Genomic DNA, 22686 nt, shown 5'->3' on the forward strand with positions numbered 1-22686 from the left:
AAACGCGGTTATGTAAATTCTCTCTGGAAGACGTCAGAGTCCGTTTAAACGACGAGAGGAGGCGGGTCCTCCGAGGAATTTTGTTGTCTGAATTGTTTTGAAGTTCGAAACGATGGAAACCAGAATTTTTGCTTTTCGAATTTCTTCGAGAATAAGAAGGCGGTTCGCTCGATCCTAGGCCGGCGATACGGAATTATTATTCATGGAACTGAAATTATGCATATTATGCAGATGATTGTTCGCCGATAACGTCTTTGACGCAAACGGAGCTGGTTGTTTCATTTTTAATGAACGCTAACACCGGAATTATGAAAAGTATGTTTAAGTTCTCGGCAACTAGGGTGCCACTTGGACACCCCAAAATTCATCTCAACCCTTATCCTCTTTTATTCTATAAAATATAAGAGGCAAATTCAATTCCATTACATAAAATTAAATCGATCACCTGTTCACAAATTGATTCACCTTTTCTTATTTAATTATCTTACTCCGTATCGTTTCCATTATTTTATCGTTCATCGGCAAATCCCAAAGTGACACGAACATTCGAGGCAGTTCTAACTTGACAGATACATAATTGATTAATCTATAAATACACACGAGTTTCTGACGAAACATTAATTGCATTGTCCGCGTTCGACATAAACAGTCTCGTATAAGTTCTACATTAACGAAACGAAACGAGCCACCCAATTAAGTAATTGAATCCTCAAATGAAATTCGTTCGTTCCAAATCATAAATAAAATCTCCACTTGTAGGACGAACAGTTTCGTTGCATTTCTTCCAAATCGTCGATAGTAAAATGGTGCATGAGCTTCCTGGCGAAAGTAGATAGTACATCAAGGGGTTAATAACGCGAATTCGTTTCCGAAGCCACGTATGCAGCAGTGTGTGTTTACACTCGATTTCTTCCCTGACATTGTATCGAATTCGTCCGTCCGTCCGTAAAATACGGCGCCTATTGATCGTAAACATATCACTCGTAAAATTATTCATGCGGAATACGCGCGTGTATCTGCACAGTCGCGCGTGTGGACGCTCACAGGCGCGCGTACTCGTGTGAGAGGGATATATCGGGACTAGAAAAATACCATCGCTCGGTTGTTTACTCTGCGACCGGTCCTTGGCCGCGCCTAGGTCCACCTTTCACAAAATCTGACTGCGCTCGCCGCGAGATACCACCCGTTCTCCGACGAGCACGCACGCGCGTGCTTCAATTACGCAACGGAACGATGTGAAATGCATTAACCCCCTCTCCCGCGGCGTCCAGTTAGGCTCGCGAAAATTTGTCCACCGAATTCGACCAACGAACGTCGCTTACTTACTTTCCATGTAGGATTCACGCTGAGAAATATTCGTCTACAGACAAACAAATGTTACTTTAGCCGGTGAAGGGTTGTTTCTATGAATTCTCATCCCCTTTCGAGATTATGGTGGGTAGTGAATTGTTAATTCTCAGATTCTGTCCTTTAATTCGGAAGTATTTTGTTAGAAATGCACTTTCTAACTAGACAGACGAAATTGAGAGATGATTATCTTCTATAAATTAAGAGACAGAACTATTTTACTTGAATGTTTTGTGTTAATACAAGTACACTTGATTCTATTATTCCTAAAAGAATTGATGATCGTTTATTTAAATTGTAGAAACTGTAAACATTTACAAAATAATATTCCTAACCTAGTGTTAAAGCTGTAGTTTCTGAATTTTTATTTCTCACTAATTTCCATCCCCTTTGAGATTGTCACGGTAACTCAGGGGATGAATCGTAGGCGTCTCTTCGGTATTTGTTTCCCAAAGTTTCCCCAAGTTTCCCCGTTCGTTCCAAGAACAATATCACTGTGTCAATGTTCCCAATTCTCGGAACGTTCCATTGGTTCCATCGTCATCTAATATGGACAAACGAGGCTGGCCGATACACCGAGCGGGTTCTTTAAATATAAATCACAGTGTTGTTCACGTGGCGGCATTAATCACCGCTCGACCGACAGCTAATGGCATATATCGTGGAACGGTTGTTTCCGACGAGCATTTGGCAGCCGCCGCGGGACCGCGGTTAAAATTAAGCGTGCGGGGAAATTCGTGAAAAGTCCGGACGATTCGTCGAAACAGTGTTCGCTCGAAAAGAAGCCGAGAAACCGGGAGCTCTTTCTGGACGCGTCGAAACTACCGTTCGATCGATTGTTGAACAGGTGAGCGAAATTAGAGGAGCTGACGAGTAGTTCGTTACGGCACAGGTTTCTACTCGATACGAATAATGTAAACATTCGCAGTCTAATAATAAATAGTCTCGAGTTGTTTAGAGAAACTTTTACGTCGAAACAGTCAACGCTCGACGAACATGGTCTCGCGTTCGATTTCCCGATCTCCTTGAATCGCCGGATCGATTCTAGTCGAAGCCTTTTAGAGACTTCCTCGCGACCAATTTTCCACTGGTCGGCGAATGGAATCGTTTCGCTGTTCTCGAAATTCGTTTATTCGAATTCGAAATTTATCGAATTTGAAATTCTTCAATTTTCGGCTGTTCAGCTGTTAAAATTCTGGATTTTTCGAACCTTCGAAGCTTCAAATTCTTAATCTTTTAACCCTTAGCACTCCAGATGGTTTTGCAATCTATCAGCAACCAATTTTTATGGTATCTAGTGAAAATGAAAAATGCTGTAACATTCCTTCGATCTTATTCCCCTTTTCAGTACGAAATTTGAATATGTGGAAGATCTGATAATTTTGAGGTAGTTTCTTTGATTATAATATTGGAGCCTACGGAGTTCAAAGGGTTAAACGTTCGAACCTCCACATTGTGAAACCTCAAGGAAATTTCACGTCGGCAGTTGAAGCACCGAGCGATGAACCGCTCTGCCAGCCAGCGACGTTTCCTCCAATGTGACACACATTCTTCCAGACACTCGTTCAATTAACGTCGCAATTAAATCGAAGTGCTTAGCTGTAACTCACGTGGCGCCTCGTCGAGTTCGCGGGTTCGGTAATAGATTGCGAATGTTAATGCGGTTCTGTTGTACCGCGGAGTGTTTGCCACCTCGTAAATCCCTGATTTGCATACGTCACTCATCTCGGATGCGTCTTGATCCGTTGTTTTGATTGATTTCCATCCGATGGAAAAGTTGGAGCAGCCGGCTGACCATCGAGCAGCGAAACGCAGATGGCGAGGCGATTAAGTTCCTCGTAATCGTAATTGAACACTGCGGATTACGCACAGCCGATGTTCCAAATGACTGAAAGCAACGGTTGGCAAATAAACGAAGGCTAGATGTAGTTACTCCTGTTGCTCTTGGCACTGGTGGCACCTTCCTTGCATCATTTCCGCGAGAGATTCGTCGAATCTCGATTCGAAAAGATTCTAATATGCTTCTGTGTCTGAATGAATAAATATTCATATTTCTAGACTATGATTATCATTGTCACTTAGAAGTTTCAGTTTGGAACCACTAAGAAATAGTTAATTTCCGGAGAACTTCAGTTTCCACTAACTCTAAAACGAGGCAGGAAATCCTCGGGACCTCTAATCTCAACGAAAATTTCAATTTTTATAGACTTATTTTATAGATATAATTTCAATATTTATGGATTCAAATTTTAAAGTACCAAAGGACATCAAATCTACTACACTAAGGGACAGTTACTCTTAATTTCAAAGCGAAATTGAAGATCCTCAAAACGAGATGCTTCTCTTTCCCAGTATTTAACCCTTCTCAGTCACCACTTGATTTGATATTTAATATTGAACCGTGTATAACGCATCGACGCGTGCAATATTGACAAAGCTTTGTTTCTCAATTTACTGGTGATCTCTCTGAGTTCATTTAAAAAAATATCATCTGTTGTGTAGTTAGACGTTAAGTATTTCATTGATGAATTCTTTATTTTTTCACATACACATGTAATTCTTTGTTTCGCTTTGATATTTCATTAAAATATACTCCACGTATTCGTCCTGCGTTCGACGAGTACACGCTGTTTTCTCAACTAAATTCCACAGTTAACTGGTTAATAACGTAAAATAAACTGCAATTTCTGACAAAACACAGTTCCCTGCAAAGACTTGCACAGTTTCAAGTGAAACGAAAATCTAGTTCACCATTTTCCAAAGGCACGGTATTTTCCCAAGTATTCGCGAATCGCAGAAAGAAAATAGTGTTCCGAGTTGCTCGGTTCCCCGTCCAATTGCCTGCGGTTCCCCTGCGTTTCCATGGAATTCGAAATTAAGGACGCGGGTTTTACGTTCCCGAGTGAAAAAGCGAGAGAACGAGCCTTCGGAAGCCGCTTCCCGCGACTTATTATCGTGTCATCGGCGGCCGGCGAGCTTCCGGCGAAGGCCGCGATCGAGAATAATACCCTCGAGGCCGAGTCCCTCGAAATACCCGGCGGAATTCTGCATGCTCGGCTCTCGAACCCGCGAGAAGGGTTAGGAAGTCCTTATCTTTCCGTTTTAATCCCTGTTTCTCGATCGCGGACCTCCGCGATCGTCTCGGATCCTTCAGTCGGCGACGAACGTTTCGCCGGACCGGTCGGATCTATAATATACTAGATCTATCGAGCAGTAAATGGACATTTTATTCGGATTCCAATCGGTCTGCAATTCACTCGGTGTTACTAGATCAGTTTTTCTCGCTGATGTCCCGAGAAGCGTCTCTTATTTTTCATCTCTACTAATTCTATCTGTAATAGAAATTTGATCTATACGAGTTCTACGGATGGGAATAGAAATTTGGAATGTTCCAATGCGAGGGAAAATATTTCAGTTGTAAAAGCAATTAGCTAAGTTTGTTTTAATATTCGAATGGTATTATCGTGCTCTTGTTCCTCGGAATAATTTCTAGATTTCATTTTAGATTCGTCTGGTAGTTCTACTGATAAACTGTACCAATTCTATCTGTAATTGAAATTTGATCTATACGAGTTCTACCGATGGGAACGGTAATTCGGAATGTTCCAATGCGAGGGAAAATATTTCAGTTGTAAAAGTAATTAGCTACGTTTGTTTTAATATTCGAATGGTCTTATCGTGCTCTTGTTCCTCGGAATAATTTCTTAACCAGTTGTGGAATTTAGTTTGAAAAATCTCTCGTTGTGCGCGCAATAAATCAAATAATGAAGTGTATACTCGTTAAATGCAGGCAAAATGCGCTTAAAATATATCCTAATGAATAACTAAAGCGAAACGAAGAATTACATGTTTGTCTCAAAAAATAGATAATCCATCGTTGAAAAAGTTAGCAGCATTAATAATTTAAAGATGACGTGTATACTCGTCAAACACAGTTAACTGGTTAATTCCTCAATTTCGTTTCGAGGGGAATATAAGAATTTTTCGATTACTGCAAGTATCTTCTGTATCGTGTGAAATGTCGAGTCTACAGTGATAAGTGCATCGAGGGTAATCGATCGTAATTGCGAGGTTCCGAAGAATGTATCGAGACTCGACATGGAAATAGGAAAGTCCTCGCGATGTTCACGGATCCTTGTTCGCGGAGGGTCGGCTGCCTCTTACAGAGTTCGTCCATGCTCTCGGTGAGACAGTAAATGTCAGTTCCTGGTAACACTTGTGTAACACGATGATTAGACCGTAACGATAGCCCGTGTAACGCGAGACAGTTTTACACGGGGACTTCGCGCATCGCTGCAGTGCATGATCGAGTAAAGTGTTGTCCGAGGTTCGATCGAATAAACGCTACATGTGGTTTACCGGAAAAAATTGGAATTTTTCGTTTAGCAACGTTCGATTTTTAGTGTAGTCTATTGTGTTTTACAGTTCGAGAACGTTTGGTGTAAACGCTTGAAATCTTTAAATTTCTAAATCTGAACTCTTTGATTGTTAAATGTTTTCACTGTCAAAGCTCTGAATTCTCAAACGGAAATTCCTAAATTTTCAAGCCTTTAAATGCCCAAGCCTTCAATTTCCATATTCCCAAATTTTCAAGCCTTCAATGTCCAAATTCTCAAATTTTCAAGCCTTCAATCTCCAAATTCTCAAATTTTCAAGCCTTTAAATGCCCAAGCCTCCAATCTCCAAATCCCAAACATTCAAGCCTTTACATCCCCCAGCCTCCAACTTCCAACTTCCAAATTTCCAACAACAAAAGAAACAAGAAAGAGATCTTCCAGCAAAACAATAGTACAATCTACGTTCGGCGAGCGTGACAATGAGAAACAGTCTCGCGTTACTCACGAAAAGCCCGGAATCGGCGATTAGTCGGAATCTGTTTTCAAAAGATCACGCTGTTTAACAACAACCTCCCGGTTCGCAGAAAACTCGATATATATAACCGTGATATCGAATTCTTCGTCATACGAAATAATTGAATTTGTCAGTGAGCGAGATAAAGCCGCGGCGACCATTCGCGTTCGGATAAACACGACGGTTTAGACGCCGCTTCTTTTTTTTCCCTTTAATTCCCGTCCGTTTCGATCGGTGGCCGCGACCTCGGTTATCGCGTGTCCACGATCGGAGGACTGAAATCTCGCCGCGCGTCGCCGAGACGTCTCGATTAAAGAGGATCAGCAGCGGTGAATCTGAATTTCAAATCGGCTCTCGGTGATCAACCAATGAAAACAATTTGTCCCGTGGGATGATTCAATCTTTGCACTTGAGCGGCGGCTGCGTGACATAATAATGTTGTTCCCTGCGAGCGTCTGGCAACAAGCCTTGCGTTCGAATTAATGAAATAACTGAAAAAATAATTTATAAATCAGAAAACCGGATCGTGCAATTGGCGATATAACGAAGCTCGTATCAGAGAAACTTGAATTATTTTTTTAATCGATAATCTTATTAGTATTATAATTATTTAAATGTAAAACATATTTTTTAGCGAACGATATTGCTAAAAACACAGTTGTGCAATTAGCGAAGTCGTAAAGGTGAACTGTTAAACTTTCGTTGGTATCAAGGTTCGCCATCGAACTTGCACTTTGAACTTTAATTCTACACGCAGCTGAATTATTTCCATTCACGTTCGCCACGGAGAAATATAAGCGATGCACGAAAGGCTAAAGATTCTCGCGGCGGCGAACGCGTCGCGAGGATAAAAAGCCGATTCTGTCGCCGTGAAAGCGATTGCCGATAAGGGGCCGGGTTGCCGCGGGTCAAGGGAAGTTTTCCGATAACTGACGTGATCCTCGAGGACACGTGCAACGATACTCCCTCGCGCCCGTTCGAATCGTCGTCGGTTTCGTTGAATTGCTGTTAGCTTGCTGTTAATTTCAATCTTACCTTTCAAACGTCGCACCCGTTATCGTTGAAATTGTAATTGAAGCCAGTCCAAACACGATGTAAATCCGACTAGTTTCACCGACTGGCTGTAATTAACAAAATTAAGCTCGTCACTAGAAATATTCGACACTTCCCGATGAATACTTTCCATAAATAAATTAAGAAACATTATACAAAACTCAATATTATATACAACACTCTGCAATTTTGTTATATCAAATGAAATGGTCACCAGAAATATTCAGCACTTTCTGAGACAGGCGACACTGTTTGAAACCAGTGAGAAAACATAAATTAAGAAACAAAGCTATATAAACATTTCACGTATCGATGCATTATACAAAACTTATTACATATAACACTGCAATTTTGTTACATCAAATAAAATAATCACTGAGAATCACTCGATTGCAAAGGGTAAAAGTTCGTTTCCTCAAAGTCGATGAAACTAGTCCGATTTACATTGCGTTTGAAGTTATTTAAATCACAACAATCTCAACAATCCACTGACACTACGTTTAAAAGTAAGATCGAAATGAGTGAAATTCCATTTCGTGTATTGCATGTTCTATTCGACGGACTTTGAGAGTGCCGCGCCTCGACCTTCGCTTGGACTGTCTGTCCAGCTTCTTCTCATTCTACTGATTCTCCGACTTCGTCAAACTGTGCTCGCGCTTGCCCCTTCAGTTGAACACTTTGCCACGTAAACGCTCATCAAAACTCCCGTGTACTCGAAACAGTTTTCTCCATTAACCAGAAACTGAGAAATCAAGATTCTTCTTAATAATTGCGTACCGGCAACGAGGAATCTCTTTATATAAAGACACTTAGCTATGCAACTTTGCTAATTACCGCAGCATTGAAAAAATATAAAATTTCATTCGAATTGATTATCTATTTAAAATATATCACATAACAATATGATATCTGAGTTTTTCTATGTATAGTGATATAAATTGACCTCATGAAAATTGCCATCACAATTCAGTTTTCTGAAAATTAGCCGGAATGTGTTAATAATTGCTCCATCTTTCTTATGTCTCGTATATCCAACAAACTTCGGTTCGTTCGATACGTCACCAAAGAAATTAATGTCCACGTTTCTGTAAGAAATGTCACTCGAATTCGGTGTGACATTTAGCATTAGTACTACTAGTACTACTGGTGCATCCATCTTCGCAGTCGAATGAGAAGAAATCGGTTTAACGAACGCGACCTCGCCGCGATGTAAACAACCAGGACGGACCCGGCGCGGCCACTTGTTTGTAAACGTGTTTTATCTTCCCTCGTGAAAGGGAAATCGCCATTGAAAGCGAGATCTCCTCTCGCCGAGGCGTAATCGGCCGCGGAACTATCGGCGAGCCGCGATTCGCTCTTTCGGCGTTAATACTCGCGCCGTGAATCTTGTTTGTCAACCGTCACGCCGGCTGAACGCAGTGTCTTTTATCCGAGGTAATCTCGTTTCGTTTATAGTAACCCTTTGCATTTCGACATTTCGAGATGAAATTTCTATATTTGCAAGACTGAGTTGTAGACGAATGATTTAATCACTCGAACAGCAAGAGATCAGTGCGTACTTTCCTTTTTCTGTATTCAATTTAGCGATCGATGGATAATTCAGCTTCATCTGCTGAAGCTTTTATTTATTTCTAAGTATCTCCGAGAGTAAAGGGTTAATTGCTTGTCGATTGAGTCACTCAGAAGCCAATGGGCTTCAGTTTAGAAGGGAAAATTAGAGAAATTGAGAAAATTAGTGTTTCGACTTCTGAAATGATCGTACAACATATTATGGAATTTCCTAGAAAACCGAGTAAATCCTTGAATAACTAAAAATAATATTGTTTATTCCAAAGGAAATTCGTGAAAGCTTAGGACTTGAAAAGACGATCTGCGAGAAGCAGAATTCTGTTTTCTTCTATGCATTCTTTCGCTTCTGTGCGAAGTCCTATCGATAATTATACATCGACGTTCCTCGGTGTAAGCAGAATTAGATCGGTATGTAAATACGCGGTTGCGCTGGTCAGTAGCGATCTCGATGACGTCCGAGCGATTCATGAACTGTTTTTCGAGCGGAACTAAACGGGGGGAAAAAGCAGAATTCCTCGGAGTTACGCGACGGTATTAATAAACGTGTAATCCTTGAATTATCCTCGAGTTTCCACCGATCGGAACCTTCATTCATGGAAATTACGCCGCAGGATCCTGATCAGTGCCGCACAAAGTTGCTGATTACGCGATTATGATTAATAGGCCCGTTAGTTGTTAACAATCGTCAAGAGAATAATAAATTCTCTGTTTTATTTCTCGCAGTCGTAAACGATCAGGAACGACAGTGGAATTACAACGGAATTTTCCGATGAAAATTTTATTCCCCTCACCGAATGATTTGATTTCTTTTATCTTCCGCAAATAATTCGATTCACTTACGATGCAGCGACTGTCCGAATTGTAATTATCAAACTAAACAATACAATCGTTTACTTCTAATGATCGTAGAATCCTCCGCTCTGCTTCAGTTTCGTCAACGATCCCTCAACCGAAGGGAGATCTGTAAAACGCACCCAGCGGACGAGTTAATTAACGAAACGCCTCGTGCTCTCCGAAAGGAAAATCCCCGCCTCCTATTATGCAAATCTCGCGATCCTAATGGATGAGATGTAAAACCGTAACCCAGTAATCCCGCGGGAAGATGATCCACGCGAAATTGTCGCTCGAGGACAGGTGCGCGATCGTGATTCACCGCGGCAGTATCCGCACCATCGAGTCGAATAACAACGCAATAAACATGTAATTAATTTCCGCTAACGACGCGCCGAACAAAGCGAGCGGGCCGCTTCTGGGGAATCGAAATTTCTCCGAAATCGATCCAGACCTCGAGCGATTCCTCCGTTCGCTCTTGTTCCGAAGATTTCGACGAGATCGATCGAAAGAATCTGACACTTGATCCGATCGATCCAATATTCAATCAATGTTGAGTTTATCTTACAAGTAAATAACATTCAGGTTCGTCGAAATCGATTTAAAATCACCACGAGTCTGTTCCCCCCTCCATTTGTAAGAGTCGCTCGCGGTTCTACGTTTCCGTCGAAAAATGCGAGACAACCGGTTTAGATCTTTTTCTTGTTCGGCCCCTCGTTCATAATAATCAGGAAGCCATCGATGCTTCCCATACAATGCTGCATTGTGAGACGAGTCGTTTGCGTAATCCTGCGTGTTGACTCGTTCGGGAAGAAAGGTCAGGGGTTCAACGCGAGAGGCATAATTGCTCGATGCCGTTGATATGGAAGATCGCGAGGATAACCGGGGACTAAAAGGAACACGAACATCGCGACAGACGTACGAACAACACCACACTTGAATGCCACACTGTAGCGTGTGTCTGTCTATCTATTAGCTGTCTTAGATCTAGATCTAGGCTTAGAGGCCCCTGGATCCCTTCTAGCGACCCTCTAGTCTGTGTACCTTCGACAGAAATCCGATCGAGGACTTCTCGATCGTTCGGTTGATCGAGGTGGCTGAGTGCATCGTTGCCGTGGTCAATTTTCTGACTGCACTCGGTGGTGCTTGTAACTTGATGACACCTCGCAGTCGACGTGTCTCTCAGAAAATTGAGAATGCGAGAGCGAAATTGAAAATTGTCCAGTAACAGGTTCAAGCATTCACGACGATGAACTCAGGACCCATAACCTCTTAGACCCCATGTCTGTGGTTTCCCGTGACGATTCGATAGTCGTAAGGATTCTAGTCGCTGACCGTTGTCACCGTTTCCAGGCACTGTCTATGAGCGAGGAAGTCAGGCGAGCCCTCTACGCGAACAGCGCCGTCTCCTTGGACAACGAAGTGATCGTGCCGGACCTGGTTGGCAACACAGAGATCCTCAGCGACGAGCACAGGGAACAGCTGTGCCGGCATTTGCCCGCCAGGGCGGAGGGCTACCTGTGGACCCTGGTCTTCAGCACCAGCCAGCACGGCTTCAGTCTGAACAGCATGTACAGGAAGATGGCCAAAATCGAGAGTCCCATCCTGCTGGTCATCGAGGACACCGAGGGCAACGTGAGTCAATTGTTGCCAGTACAGTAACTCCCATGGAAATTGCACCAGTTTAACCCTTAGCAGTCTATTTTATTGCAACCTCTACCTTCAACAATTTTTTCTATATTTATTTGTAGTATCACAATTGTACCATTTAAAGGTAACATAATTAAGTTATATTAAGCTGGAATTGAATGAACTAACCGCAAAGGGTTAAAGACACGAATGTTTCGCTGGTGCTTTCATGTTAATGGATAGACGTTCACAGTCTGAATCATTATTTACTCTGGTTGCAGGTGTTCGGCGCGTTAACCTCCTGCGCCCTGCACGTGAGCGACCACTTCTACGGGACCGGCGAGTCGTTGCTCTTCAGGTTCACGCCCAGGTTCCAGGCGTTCAACTGGACTGGGGACAACTTGTACTTTATCAAGGGCAACAATGAAAGTCTTGCCATCGGTGCTGGAGAGTGAGTATTTTGTCTCTGGGTCGTTAGCTTCTACAATTTATTCTATGAAAATCGAGGAAACTGTCTGTGGAAAGAATTATATATGGAATAATTGATGTAGATTTTGTCAAGTGATTACACGATTGACTAAGGGTTTACTGCAGTTACTGCGATATTGTTTGGTACAGTTGTGTAATGGAATCTTTCGTTTACAGTGGCAAGTTTGGGCTGTGGCTGGACGGCGACCTGTACCAAGGCAGAACACAGTCCTGCAGCACGTACGGTAACGAGCCGCTAGCGCCTCGCGAAGACTTCGTGGTGAAAACATTGGAATGCTGGGCGTTCATATAGGACACAGCCGCCTCGTACACGTTGTCGAAAACTACGCCCTCGCCGCAGCCTAATTTGACTTGAACTCGACAGTCTCGTGAAGGTTGATCGTTCCCAGGAGAGATTACAGGAAGACTAGAATTTCTAAGAGACAATTACCAAACGAGATTAAATCGTCTGACGGGTTTAAAACCAGCAACAGTAATCAAGCCGGGTTGGATCGGCGTCGACCTAACCAAGAAGAAGACCGAGAAGAAACCGGATGCAAGTTAAGACTGCAGTGTCTGAGGAGAGAGAGAGGGAGAGAGAGAGAGAGGAATTTTTGTGATTTCGCGAACGAATTCTTCCCTGGACGCCGAGACAGGGGAGAGCTTGGGGAAGAGTTAACGATGAAAAGAGAACGGGATGGCGGCACGATGTGATGTTACAACGTCGAACGCCACCGGAACACGTTGACCCACACTGGACAATAACAATTTATCAATTACCGTTTAACTGTCCTATTTGTTTTTCTTTTCTATTTTAAGTTGTCGTATTTATTTTATTTTTTTTATATATATGTATGTATAGAAACGAAGAAACACGCGCGCGTGCGCGTCTCGCTGAACCGCGAGCCGTCAATGTTGATTTCACTGGAGCGCGTGTCGCCGTTAACGAAATTAGAGAAGGATCGACGACGATGATTTGTTATTATTTTCCTTTTTATTCGTTTCTCTTTGATTTTTTTCTTTTCGTTTGCATTTTGTAATTCGTCGATCATCGCTTCGAACTAGTCGTGAGAGTCATGATATCCTTCGAGGTCGAGTGTGATATGCATTTCGCATATGAAACGAGGGACGGGAGGAAAGAATGCGCGGAACGTGAATGATCCGTGGGTGATGAGATTGATGGATAAAAGGATGCCAGAGATGAATGACAATGATGATGATTATAACGATGATGAGGAGGAGGAGGATGATGATGAGGAGGAGTAGGAGAAGGAGGAGGATGCTGATGATAGTAATGATTGATGATAACGCGTACGAAGGAAGGGGAATCGCGTCGTTGAAATCGGACGAGGATGAAATAACTAGAGAAAACGATAGAAACACAAACACGACACCATGAGAAAAAAATGTTAAGCTAACCGTTTGTTGATGTGTAGATAAATTGTAGATAGTGAATGTAAATATATATGTATTTGCCAATCGTGTTAACGGTAAAGAAGTTAATTTTAAAGGAGCATAATAATATACGCTAAAAAAGGAAAAAAAATCAGGAAAACGTTGCAGAAGATGAACACCTTTGTGTAGAGAACTCGTCACAACACGTTACAGTCCTGGACGATGGGACGCACGCTGGTTATACGTCTACACCGTACTACAAGGGAACTTGTGCCACAACCACTGGAACGATACTCTGGAAGCGTGATCACAGCCCGATGTAAACGATCTAGGATCTGAGAACAAGTAGCTTTAGAGAGGAGTTATTCTTCGTACTGATCTTTTAAACGGAAAAAAAAAAATAATAAATTGCTATGAAATGCAACTCCGATTGCGTGATCAACACAGACACTCTTACACACGTAACACAGAAACACACACACACACAGAGAGAGAGAGAGACAAACACAGAAACGTTGAATGAAAGAACATGTTCTCGCGACCTACGTACTCCTTTGGCGAACAACATGCTTCTCGAGTCTCGAGTAAACCACAACGAACACATACGCCTGTGCCTCGCTTCGCTCTCTTTCTTTCCCTATGCTAGAAACGAAAACATAGTCCTAGATGTGAGGTCCTGAATTAATCAGAGCCAAAGGAAAGCATGCTGTCATCATATCTAGAATAACACACTGTTGCTAAAGATATTTGTACATTCTCGTACCAACAAACGGCTGGCTCGCGAAATCTGACAGTTAATCCCTATGCAATGTATCGGTTATTTATACCTCTGTTACACTTTTCAACACCATCTATGATTTACTTCGACGTCCACTTTGACCGAGCCTCAGTTACGACGCATGTCAACCCTTTGTACCTTGAACGAAGTATACTTGGTATTTTATTTTTTTAAAATACCGTGGTCTCGGATTTCGAGAGCCAGCCTGTCTATTGGAAAGAACGGAGAACTCTACACCGCTGAAGAACACATTGTTTCAAAGCTTATCGATATCGAAAAGATAGTTGTTCGAAAGAAGTGTGCGCAGATGCTTTCCGGAGCGGCTGCAGATCACACTATTGAAGAATGCAGACAATAAAGTGGAATGTTAGCTGCTTAGTTCTTGTATAAATGTATTGTAGATGAAACAAACGTAACGACCTGCTGGAAACGTCTAATCATTTCCCGGTGGGATCCAAAGTTTGTCTTCTAACTCGGTCAGCCGGAATGCTAACATCAGGACCACCGATGAGTCAGTTCAGGTCGCTGCGTTCGTTTCAACCACTGCAAATTCCTCTTCTTCGTATGTTCTTGTTTCTTCGGTGCGCCTCGCCGTTGCCTAGGGTGCACGCACCCGTAGCAACGGAACGAGGAGAGTCTAAGAAGCAAAGCAAAAGAACACAATGAAGATATGGAAGCGAACAAAGCTTTCATTGTACGACACTGGGTCATGGAACATACGGATGAACACGAGACATTTTAGACTACAGATACTTGTTTGTTCCGTTACGATTCTTTTGGATTCGAACCAGACCATGCCGGAAATCCTGTGAACGCGTACAATCCGCGCTCGACGATCGTACAAACGGGCAATGATTTCCACGTTGATCGAGAAGGGAAGGAACACTTGGTTGCCACTTTATATAACGTTCGCTCGGCTCCGATAGAGATCGTATCGATTCACTTTCGACGCCCTCGATTATAAGACCACGGAACTGTCCACGAGCTTATAGTCCCTACATTAAATTAGACTCAATCGACTGTGTCGCCCACCGTTTCTACCGCTTTGTAAACCACTCACCAGTTTCCGTTTGTCGAGCGAGATAAGGGTAGCCTAGAGAGACTGTACAATTGTTTAAGCGTAGATCAAGCGCCACTAGAGGAGGAGTTTTGATAATCGATTTTATAAATTGATTTTTGCCCCTCGGACCTGCACACCGTGACACGGTCCGGGACGGATATCATGGCGGCTCCACAACGAGATGTCACGTGTCGGGGATAACGCAGAAAACGAAGAAAACAAAAAATACTTGTACGACGGAACGCCCCTTTTATACCGTAGAGAGAATATACCATTCCTTCCATTTTACTAGGAGACAGTTTCTAACCTGTATCGTTTCTACGATTTTCGATCTTCGTACTTATTAGGAGCCGCTTCCTCTTTGAGCCCTGCACTACCAATTCGGGCACCGTTCCAACGGCGTGCTGTCCCGAAATTAACACTAGGTTTACGGGCGTTTATTGTACACTTGATTCCATTATTCCTAAAAGAATTGCTCGTTTATTTAGATCGTGGAAACTGGAGATTCGATAGTGGATAATTGGGGTACGTCAGTGTGATCGCATCGAAATCGGCGTAAACGTTTACAAAATGATATTTCTAAAATCCTAGTAAACCTAGTGTTGACAAAAGGACAAAGACACTTTCCACTCGTTCGATCGGTACGAAAATGAAAATCTGCTTCAACGTGGACTAGGCAACGATCAAACGATCGACTCGACGTTTCTTGCTGGTCGTCGCTTGTCACCCTACTGGTAGTGTAAGGGTTAACCACGTTAATCGTGAGCTCGTACGATCATGATCGTCCTTGAATCAAACAGTGGCTTAACAATGCAGGCTGCATTGGCGCATGGATCGAGGGAATCGTAGATCTGAACGAGGCAAAAAGTATCCGTGCACTGGTTACGAAACGCACTTGTAGACGACGAAAATAGAAAAGAGAAAACACAGAAAAAACGAAGCATTGTTGGTTAGTAAGCAGATTCTATGGAGCACGGTTTCAAACAGAACAAGAAAAAGAGGGGGAGAGAAAGCACAAAGCGTACGTACTTAGTCGACGGCTTGTTAGATTAGTTTCGGACACGTTGACAAATTGCAACGCAATTATAACGTGGTCTTAGGATATCTATTAAGATACATTTCCACGCTGAGATGGGCGGAGTTTCATTTAATGACGATGATTGCTAACGTAGACATTTTCTCCCTTCACACGTTTATTCTATCTACTTTCGTTTCGTTAATTGCCTTATTTAATTCTCGAACATTTGCCCATCCGCTTTTGATACCAATCACGCGACGCTTTTTTCTCTGGTAGATGAAACTTTGAATCGACTCGTGGAACCTCGACTTACGAAACATTAACCAGGACAATACGTAAGATTAGATGCAAAAGAAAGGGAATAGAAAAGCGAAGTGCCCGACTGTGGCAGTTTCTTTATTTTCCGTTCTTAACGAAAGGACTCACAACCCTCGCTTTCATGTACGTTAGAGAGAAATAAAAAGAAAATGGCGTGTGTCCGAGGAAACGCATTCCTCTTGGTCCTTTGTTCTCACTATTTTCTGTTCCCTGTGTTTGTATTAACATTCTGATCGGTTCGCGCTAGAAGATGGAAGATGGTGCGACAAAAAAATGTAATTCACTTCTAACCCCTTACACGATATCTTGGATAATGTTGAGAGAAGCTTTTAGCGACCCTGAAGAAGCACGCACGGATCGCGTTGTCACGTTCTCGAAGTGAAGTAGGAGAGGCGCAATGGCGGTAGCTGTAAATTTTTACGAAATCTTTTGAATGCTTCGAAATATATTCGAACGCGATCGATCGGTGCGTGCTGTTTCACGGTTCCGGGAACACGTGTCATCCCAGGGCTAAGTCTTTGATACTTTGAGTACAAGTGCAATGCTCAAGATGATTAAAATAGCGCGAAACATGTAATAAAGGTTAGACCCTTTCGGAACGAGGCGATCAACGACTGACATCTCATTCTCGGAGCATATTCGCGTGTTGTTAACTTTTAGAGCTCCCATCCGACAAGACTACTCGAGAACTCTGGGAATATATTTCGAGAATGAGTTCTTAGTGGCTCGCTAGATTAAAGACTCATTGCTTGAGGCAATTATATTAGGTTGCTGCGATGGGTTTCCGACAGGAATTTTTCTAAAAATTTTCGGCGTTATCCCTTGGCCCTCAACGAATGAGACTCGCGAAGATTTAGTACTCGGTTCAATCTTTCCTTAAAAGGAAATGTAAAATTTATGATTAGAATGTTTCTCTAAGCCTTTGCACTCGGAATTTTTCACTGGAAATATTTCAACATTTTCTGACGAGATAGAAACGATATTTTGTGAAACAGTCAACGAGAAATCCGTACATTGAGGAACAAGGCTGTTTTATTTCAATATTTCTCAAATTGATGCGTTAAGGTGTAATGTTAAATATCAATTTTTACAGTTTTATCAGAGATCAGAGTTCAGAGAGTTGAGAAATCATAGGCCAAGGGGTTAAACCTTAATAGAGAAAAATCGAATTCTATTTTGATTTCAAAAAAGAAAAGAATGTTAGACGATACATCCGCTTGCAGCGACCTATTATAATAATAATAACTCGAACTCCGAGGTTCTTTAGGGCTACGAATATTGTAACGAAAGCAAGTTAACTATCGTGCTTCTGTCAACTGCTTGGAAGGGTTCTTTTTCTTCTTCTGGGCGAAGCGTATTCCATCGCGAACGTTAGGAACGTTTCCAACACCCTAGGTGTCGTTGAACCTAAAACATACGCAACTGCCTCCACAAAAGAAACTGTAGATGTAGATTAAGCGTATCTCGCGGAACGGGGAAGAGACACTAATCTTAAACTAACGACGGTACTCTTTCCTACACCATCGATCGTAACCGATCAAAACGCGATCTCGAACGCTGCACGTTACCTGACGATCTTCGACAAGCTACGATCTGTCGAGCAGACAAAGCTCACTGTACAATAGGTGTCGTTGAGTGCTTCGCACGACGAAACAGGATCAACCAAGATCGATGATATTCGATGTACATTTCGAGCTGTTCGGACGACAGAACTTTTTTTTCGAAACGATACCCTTTACTGTCAGAGATGGCCGATTAAAATTCGATTTTCTAAATTACGCGTTAGCTTTCCAAATTACTTCGCGAAGGATACCCTCGAATCCGATTTTTAGCTGACACAGAGACTTCGAGAAGAATAAGATCCTTGCGATCCTCAAGGAGTAAACGTAGCTCATCTAAGAATATCTTTGAAATGACATATCCACTGCTCAGCCGCTCTGGCTTCCATCGAAGAGTGAAATCTGGGTCTCAAAATCAAGATCAATTTTTATCACGTATAGACACTCAAAGTTTTAAGGAATGTAGAACATTCGATTTTACATCTCGAACGCGTTCCCGAGTATCCTTGCGAGCGCCTGTGCACAGGCAACCGAATCGCGGCGCTGCGTTTCGGTTGCTACGAAGTATCGTCGGTTGAATATTTCATTTTCTCTGCGGATGTAATAAAAACAGTAATACGTTGATAATCAAGTTCGAACGAGAGGTGAGTCTTGAAAATAAGCTTCATTGACACATTGAGCTTCTGGATTTCCATTTCTGGATATGACGAATATGCAATTGAAATGTACTATTTTAAGGAAATTTGTAATGTTTTGAATATTTTTTTTTGGCTACTCATTGATCAGATACAACCCTTAGCACTCCATATAGTTTTGTGACATTTCAGCAACTCCTATCAATTTTGATAGTCCTACTGAAAATTAACAATGTTATAATATTTCTTAAATATTCAATTCTCTTCTCAGCACAGATCTTGTATATTTGGAAGATCTAATTCCTTAAAATTCATTAAAATGTTTAATATTATTCCTGGTGCAATATTGGAGCCTACAGAGTTCAAAGGGTTAAATGTCTCTCAAGCTCAATGCGTTAAGAAGCAAGGAAAGTCATCCTTATTTCCGAGTCAGCCAAAGTCAATCGCTATCAGGAGTCTCTGGCAGTAACAGGCCGCGAAAGGGTTTTTCTACGGAAGAAATAATTGTTCCTCGACTATAGGTGACGGGAGTCGACTCATCTATCTTGGACACGTTGAGATTAGCTAACTGTTAACAAGTAGAAACGTTGAATATAAGCGTGTAGCTTTCTGCGTTTGTGTAAGAAACATTAGAGGACGTAGGGCGAGTTTAGGGGGACCTACGCTGCAACCCGGAGCGAAGCTCGCGCGTGAACCTAATGTAATCGCAGACCGTGTATCTAATAATAGTAGTTCGATTAGCAGCGGTTAGCGTGCTAAGCAGGCGGCACGTGAGAACCTGAAACGTGCGGAGAAGAAAACGAGAGGCGAACGAAAGAAAAATGACAAAAAAAAGAGTGAGAGAGAATGAGAGAATGAGATCGAACGTAACGAGAGGAAGCCGGAGAAACGACAAAAATTACACGACGAGGGCGAAGACCTTTGGTATACACATTGTCAATTAGATTCAGACTGATCGCAGGGATTGAAACACGCATTCCAATGAGAAAAAAAAAACTCGATGTTCTTCGGTGTTTTAGCTAGATATTGTTGTCGTCGTCGTTGATGATCGCCGTTGCCGCGATCCCACGTCTCGATACGACATAGCGCGGCGAGGACGGGACAAACGGGAATGGGACATTCGGTCTGAGGTACACCAGGTATATCCGGTTCATGCTATGTCGTTCGATTATAGTCTATTGTACACGTAGGCAGCTCTACTTATACTGGAAACGAGAAATAGGTGCATAGAGAAACATAACCCTCCGCGTCTCGTACTCGATGCGAATTAAGATTCCAACCCTAACTTCTCTTAACACTTTAACTGCCACGTCACGAATTCGGGTGACATATTTCACAGAAATGTGGACATTGATTTCCTTCGTGACGCATCGAACGAACCGAATTTTATTGGATATATGAGGTATAAGATGGAGCAGTTATTAAGAATCTTGATTTCTCAGTTGGTTAATGGAGAAAACTGTTTCGAGGGGGAGTTTTGATGAACGTTCACGTGGCAGTCAAAGTGTTGTTTACTGAATTCTAGGTATACGCACGAAGTTGATTCCGGTGAAAATCGGTTAATTTTTGTAACGATATCGGGTTTATTTATGAGTTGGACGAAAGTACTTTATGATAGCGAATGGTAGTAGCGTACGTGATACGGTTCTGAGTTTGTTTCGTTCTATTCCTCTTTCTCATCGCACGACTTTAGTGCCTCGAGAGTAAACTATCCTGGTCGAAGCTTGATTAACCACACGTAGATCTGTTCGTGTAACCTACTAGCAAACACGAAGAGTACGTACAAGACTCGGGTCTATCCTCCGCGAACCGCAGAACAATATTCTAAGCACATTTTTACACAGTCACCCACGCGCCACTCCGACCGGAGCCACGATCAGAGTGATAGGTCGATTTTCTTAGCGAACGTCTAACCGTCGCGACCGGTCTATCCATGATTTTTATCCGACCGCGTAGATCGAGACGTCGACGAGTTACTTTCGACAGCATCTCCCCATTAAACGTCGATTTTAAGGTATCAGTCGAGCATCGTCGATCGAAACCTGTTCTCCGATCACCGAATTTTTACATCGAGAGGCCCCCGTGGAAAGAGACACCATTACAGTCGAAAGAAGTAACGTCGAAATCACCTAACCCGTTCCGTTTATCGAGGGGACGGGATTATCGAATGCGAAACATATCCTCCGTTCAGGGAATTTAATCTAATTGATTCGATAGCTGAGGAAATAGAGGATTTAGATCAGTGCTGTCTACGGTTCGAAACGCGAAGTATCCCGTTGGCGTAACAATGGCGTCCCGACTCGGCACGCGACGGATAACTCCCGAATAATTTAAGAATTCCCATTGCAAGAACAATTGCAAGTAGTAACTTCCAACTTAGACGGATCAACCCCTTGCGTACTATTTACTTTCGCCACTATGTACCATTTTACTATCGACAATTTGGAAGAAATGCAAAATTGTCCATTCTACTTCAAGTGGAAATTTTATTCGAAGATGATACAATGATAGCAAAATAGTCGTTTGCTTTGATCCGTGTTAGTCTATAAATCTTACGAGTCTCACTCGTCATTGTACGGCAAGGGGTTAAGAGACTCGGGATAGACGAGAATCAAAAATTGGAATTGAAGTAGCTGATTTCTCTAGATCTACAGGTTGAGTGACGTTCGGACGGCACTGGTCTAAAGGGAAACGGACGCCCGTTGAACGATTAGAGGGTCCGAGACGATCGGGGGAGACGAATGGGCCCCTCGAATCTCACACACTTACACAGGAACACGCGGACACACTCACAACTCTCTGGACCAATAAATTTTACACTAATCGTACTATCGCCTAAATCGCCGCTTCCGTGGAAGTCGAGTCTCCCTGTCTCTAGATCCTGCGAATCACGGAAAAGGAAAAGGAGCTGAACAGAAGCTAGGGACTTATCAGCTAACCGACGATCATCCCCGCGTTTACAGAGCAACAAAGAGCAACCCACAACAAACAGCACACTGTGTGTCTATCGTAATCGTATATTAGCCAACTGTATATCATGTATGTTGAATTAATTGTACGACGAGCAGCCGCCTGTGACGAGGAACGAAAGGGGGCACGTTCGCGACGATCTTCGCCGAGAAACTTCGAGATTTTTACCATGGAAGCTTCGATGATTCCGCTGAAAATTTCTTGATCTTCGCTCGTTCGCCCGGAGCGCGCTACACGCGTGACGATTACCGAATGTTACACGTTTTCCAAGCGTTCTCTCCGAATTGCGCCGAACATGTCTGCCGGAGGAGTCGCGCCATTTCTTCGTTCTCGCGCCAAGATGGCGGACGTGTCTCCCCAAGGAACAGCACCGCGTGTAAAATGATCGGATGAGGAGCTATAACGCTTGACGACGGGGCAAAACGGTGTGTATGTACGTGTGCATGTATATAAGGCGTATAATGAACCTATACAAACTATACACGGTACAAGGGGGTGTGTATGTGTGTGTATATACGACACACGTGTACATTGCGTATACATATTATACATAACGTTAGCGTCGCAACGTGCATACACAGCAGAGGAAAAAAAACCGTAGCGCGAAGGAGGCCACTATACATATATACATAACGATATACATACATATAAATATATACATAAACGAGGATTAATTGTAACGTTGTAAAGCTGTGAGCGAAGAGAGAAAGACGGCACAGAGTTACTAACGGTAATTAACCAAGACGCGAGATGAACAGAGAGAAAGAGAGGGAGAGAAAGGCCAAGAGAGAATGAACGAGAGAAAGAGTGAGAGACAGAGAGAGCAAGAGAGAGAGTAAGAGAGAGAGAGAGAGAGAGAGAGATGGATTTATTTTTTGCCAAGAGAGAAGTGGATCAGAGAGAGCCAACGGTGTATTTTTCGCGTATTAAGTGTACACAGAGGGCCGATTACTCTGCTGCATGTTCCGATTGCGTGTCATAGTCAATCTGTTCCGTTTTGCGAATAACGCGGATCACTTTCGATGCGTGTGCGCGTCAGTACGCCTGCAAATTGTGATATGTGTGCCCCGCGCACACGCATATATGTATACAAAGAAGAATATACAAAAGATATTCAATAAAAACGCCAATATTGTGAAGTACACTCTGATCCTTGTTCGCCATCCGTTGCAAACCCAGCTGCGATCATCTGTTCTACCGGTAAC

At 42.7% G+C, this 22686-nt stretch overlaps 1 protein-coding gene across 29 annotated transcripts in view; it reads left to right on the forward strand.

The window, feature by feature from the left end:
• mtd (TLD domain-containing protein mustard) overlaps positions 1–22625 on the forward strand; it is a 203725-nt gene extending 181100 nt beyond the window's left edge. For all 29 annotated transcript variants that reach the window (XM_076369879.1, XM_076369882.1, XM_076369873.1 and 26 more), the window contains 3 exons: positions 11005–11286; positions 11562–11731; positions 11926–22625. In XM_076369879.1, the coding sequence (XP_076225994.1) occupies positions 11005–11286; positions 11562–11731; positions 11926–12061 (588 nt within the window). In that variant the 3' untranslated portion in view covers positions 12062–22625. The remainder of the gene's footprint in view (positions 1–11004; positions 11287–11561; positions 11732–11925) is intronic.
• Positions 22626–22686: the final 61 nt, after the last annotated feature.

The sequence above is a fragment of the Nomia melanderi genome, chromosome 8 (assembly GCF_051020985.1).
Source record: "Nomia melanderi isolate GNS246 chromosome 8, iyNomMela1, whole genome shotgun sequence".
Classification (NCBI taxonomy): domain Eukaryota; kingdom Metazoa; phylum Arthropoda; class Insecta; order Hymenoptera; family Halictidae; genus Nomia; species Nomia melanderi.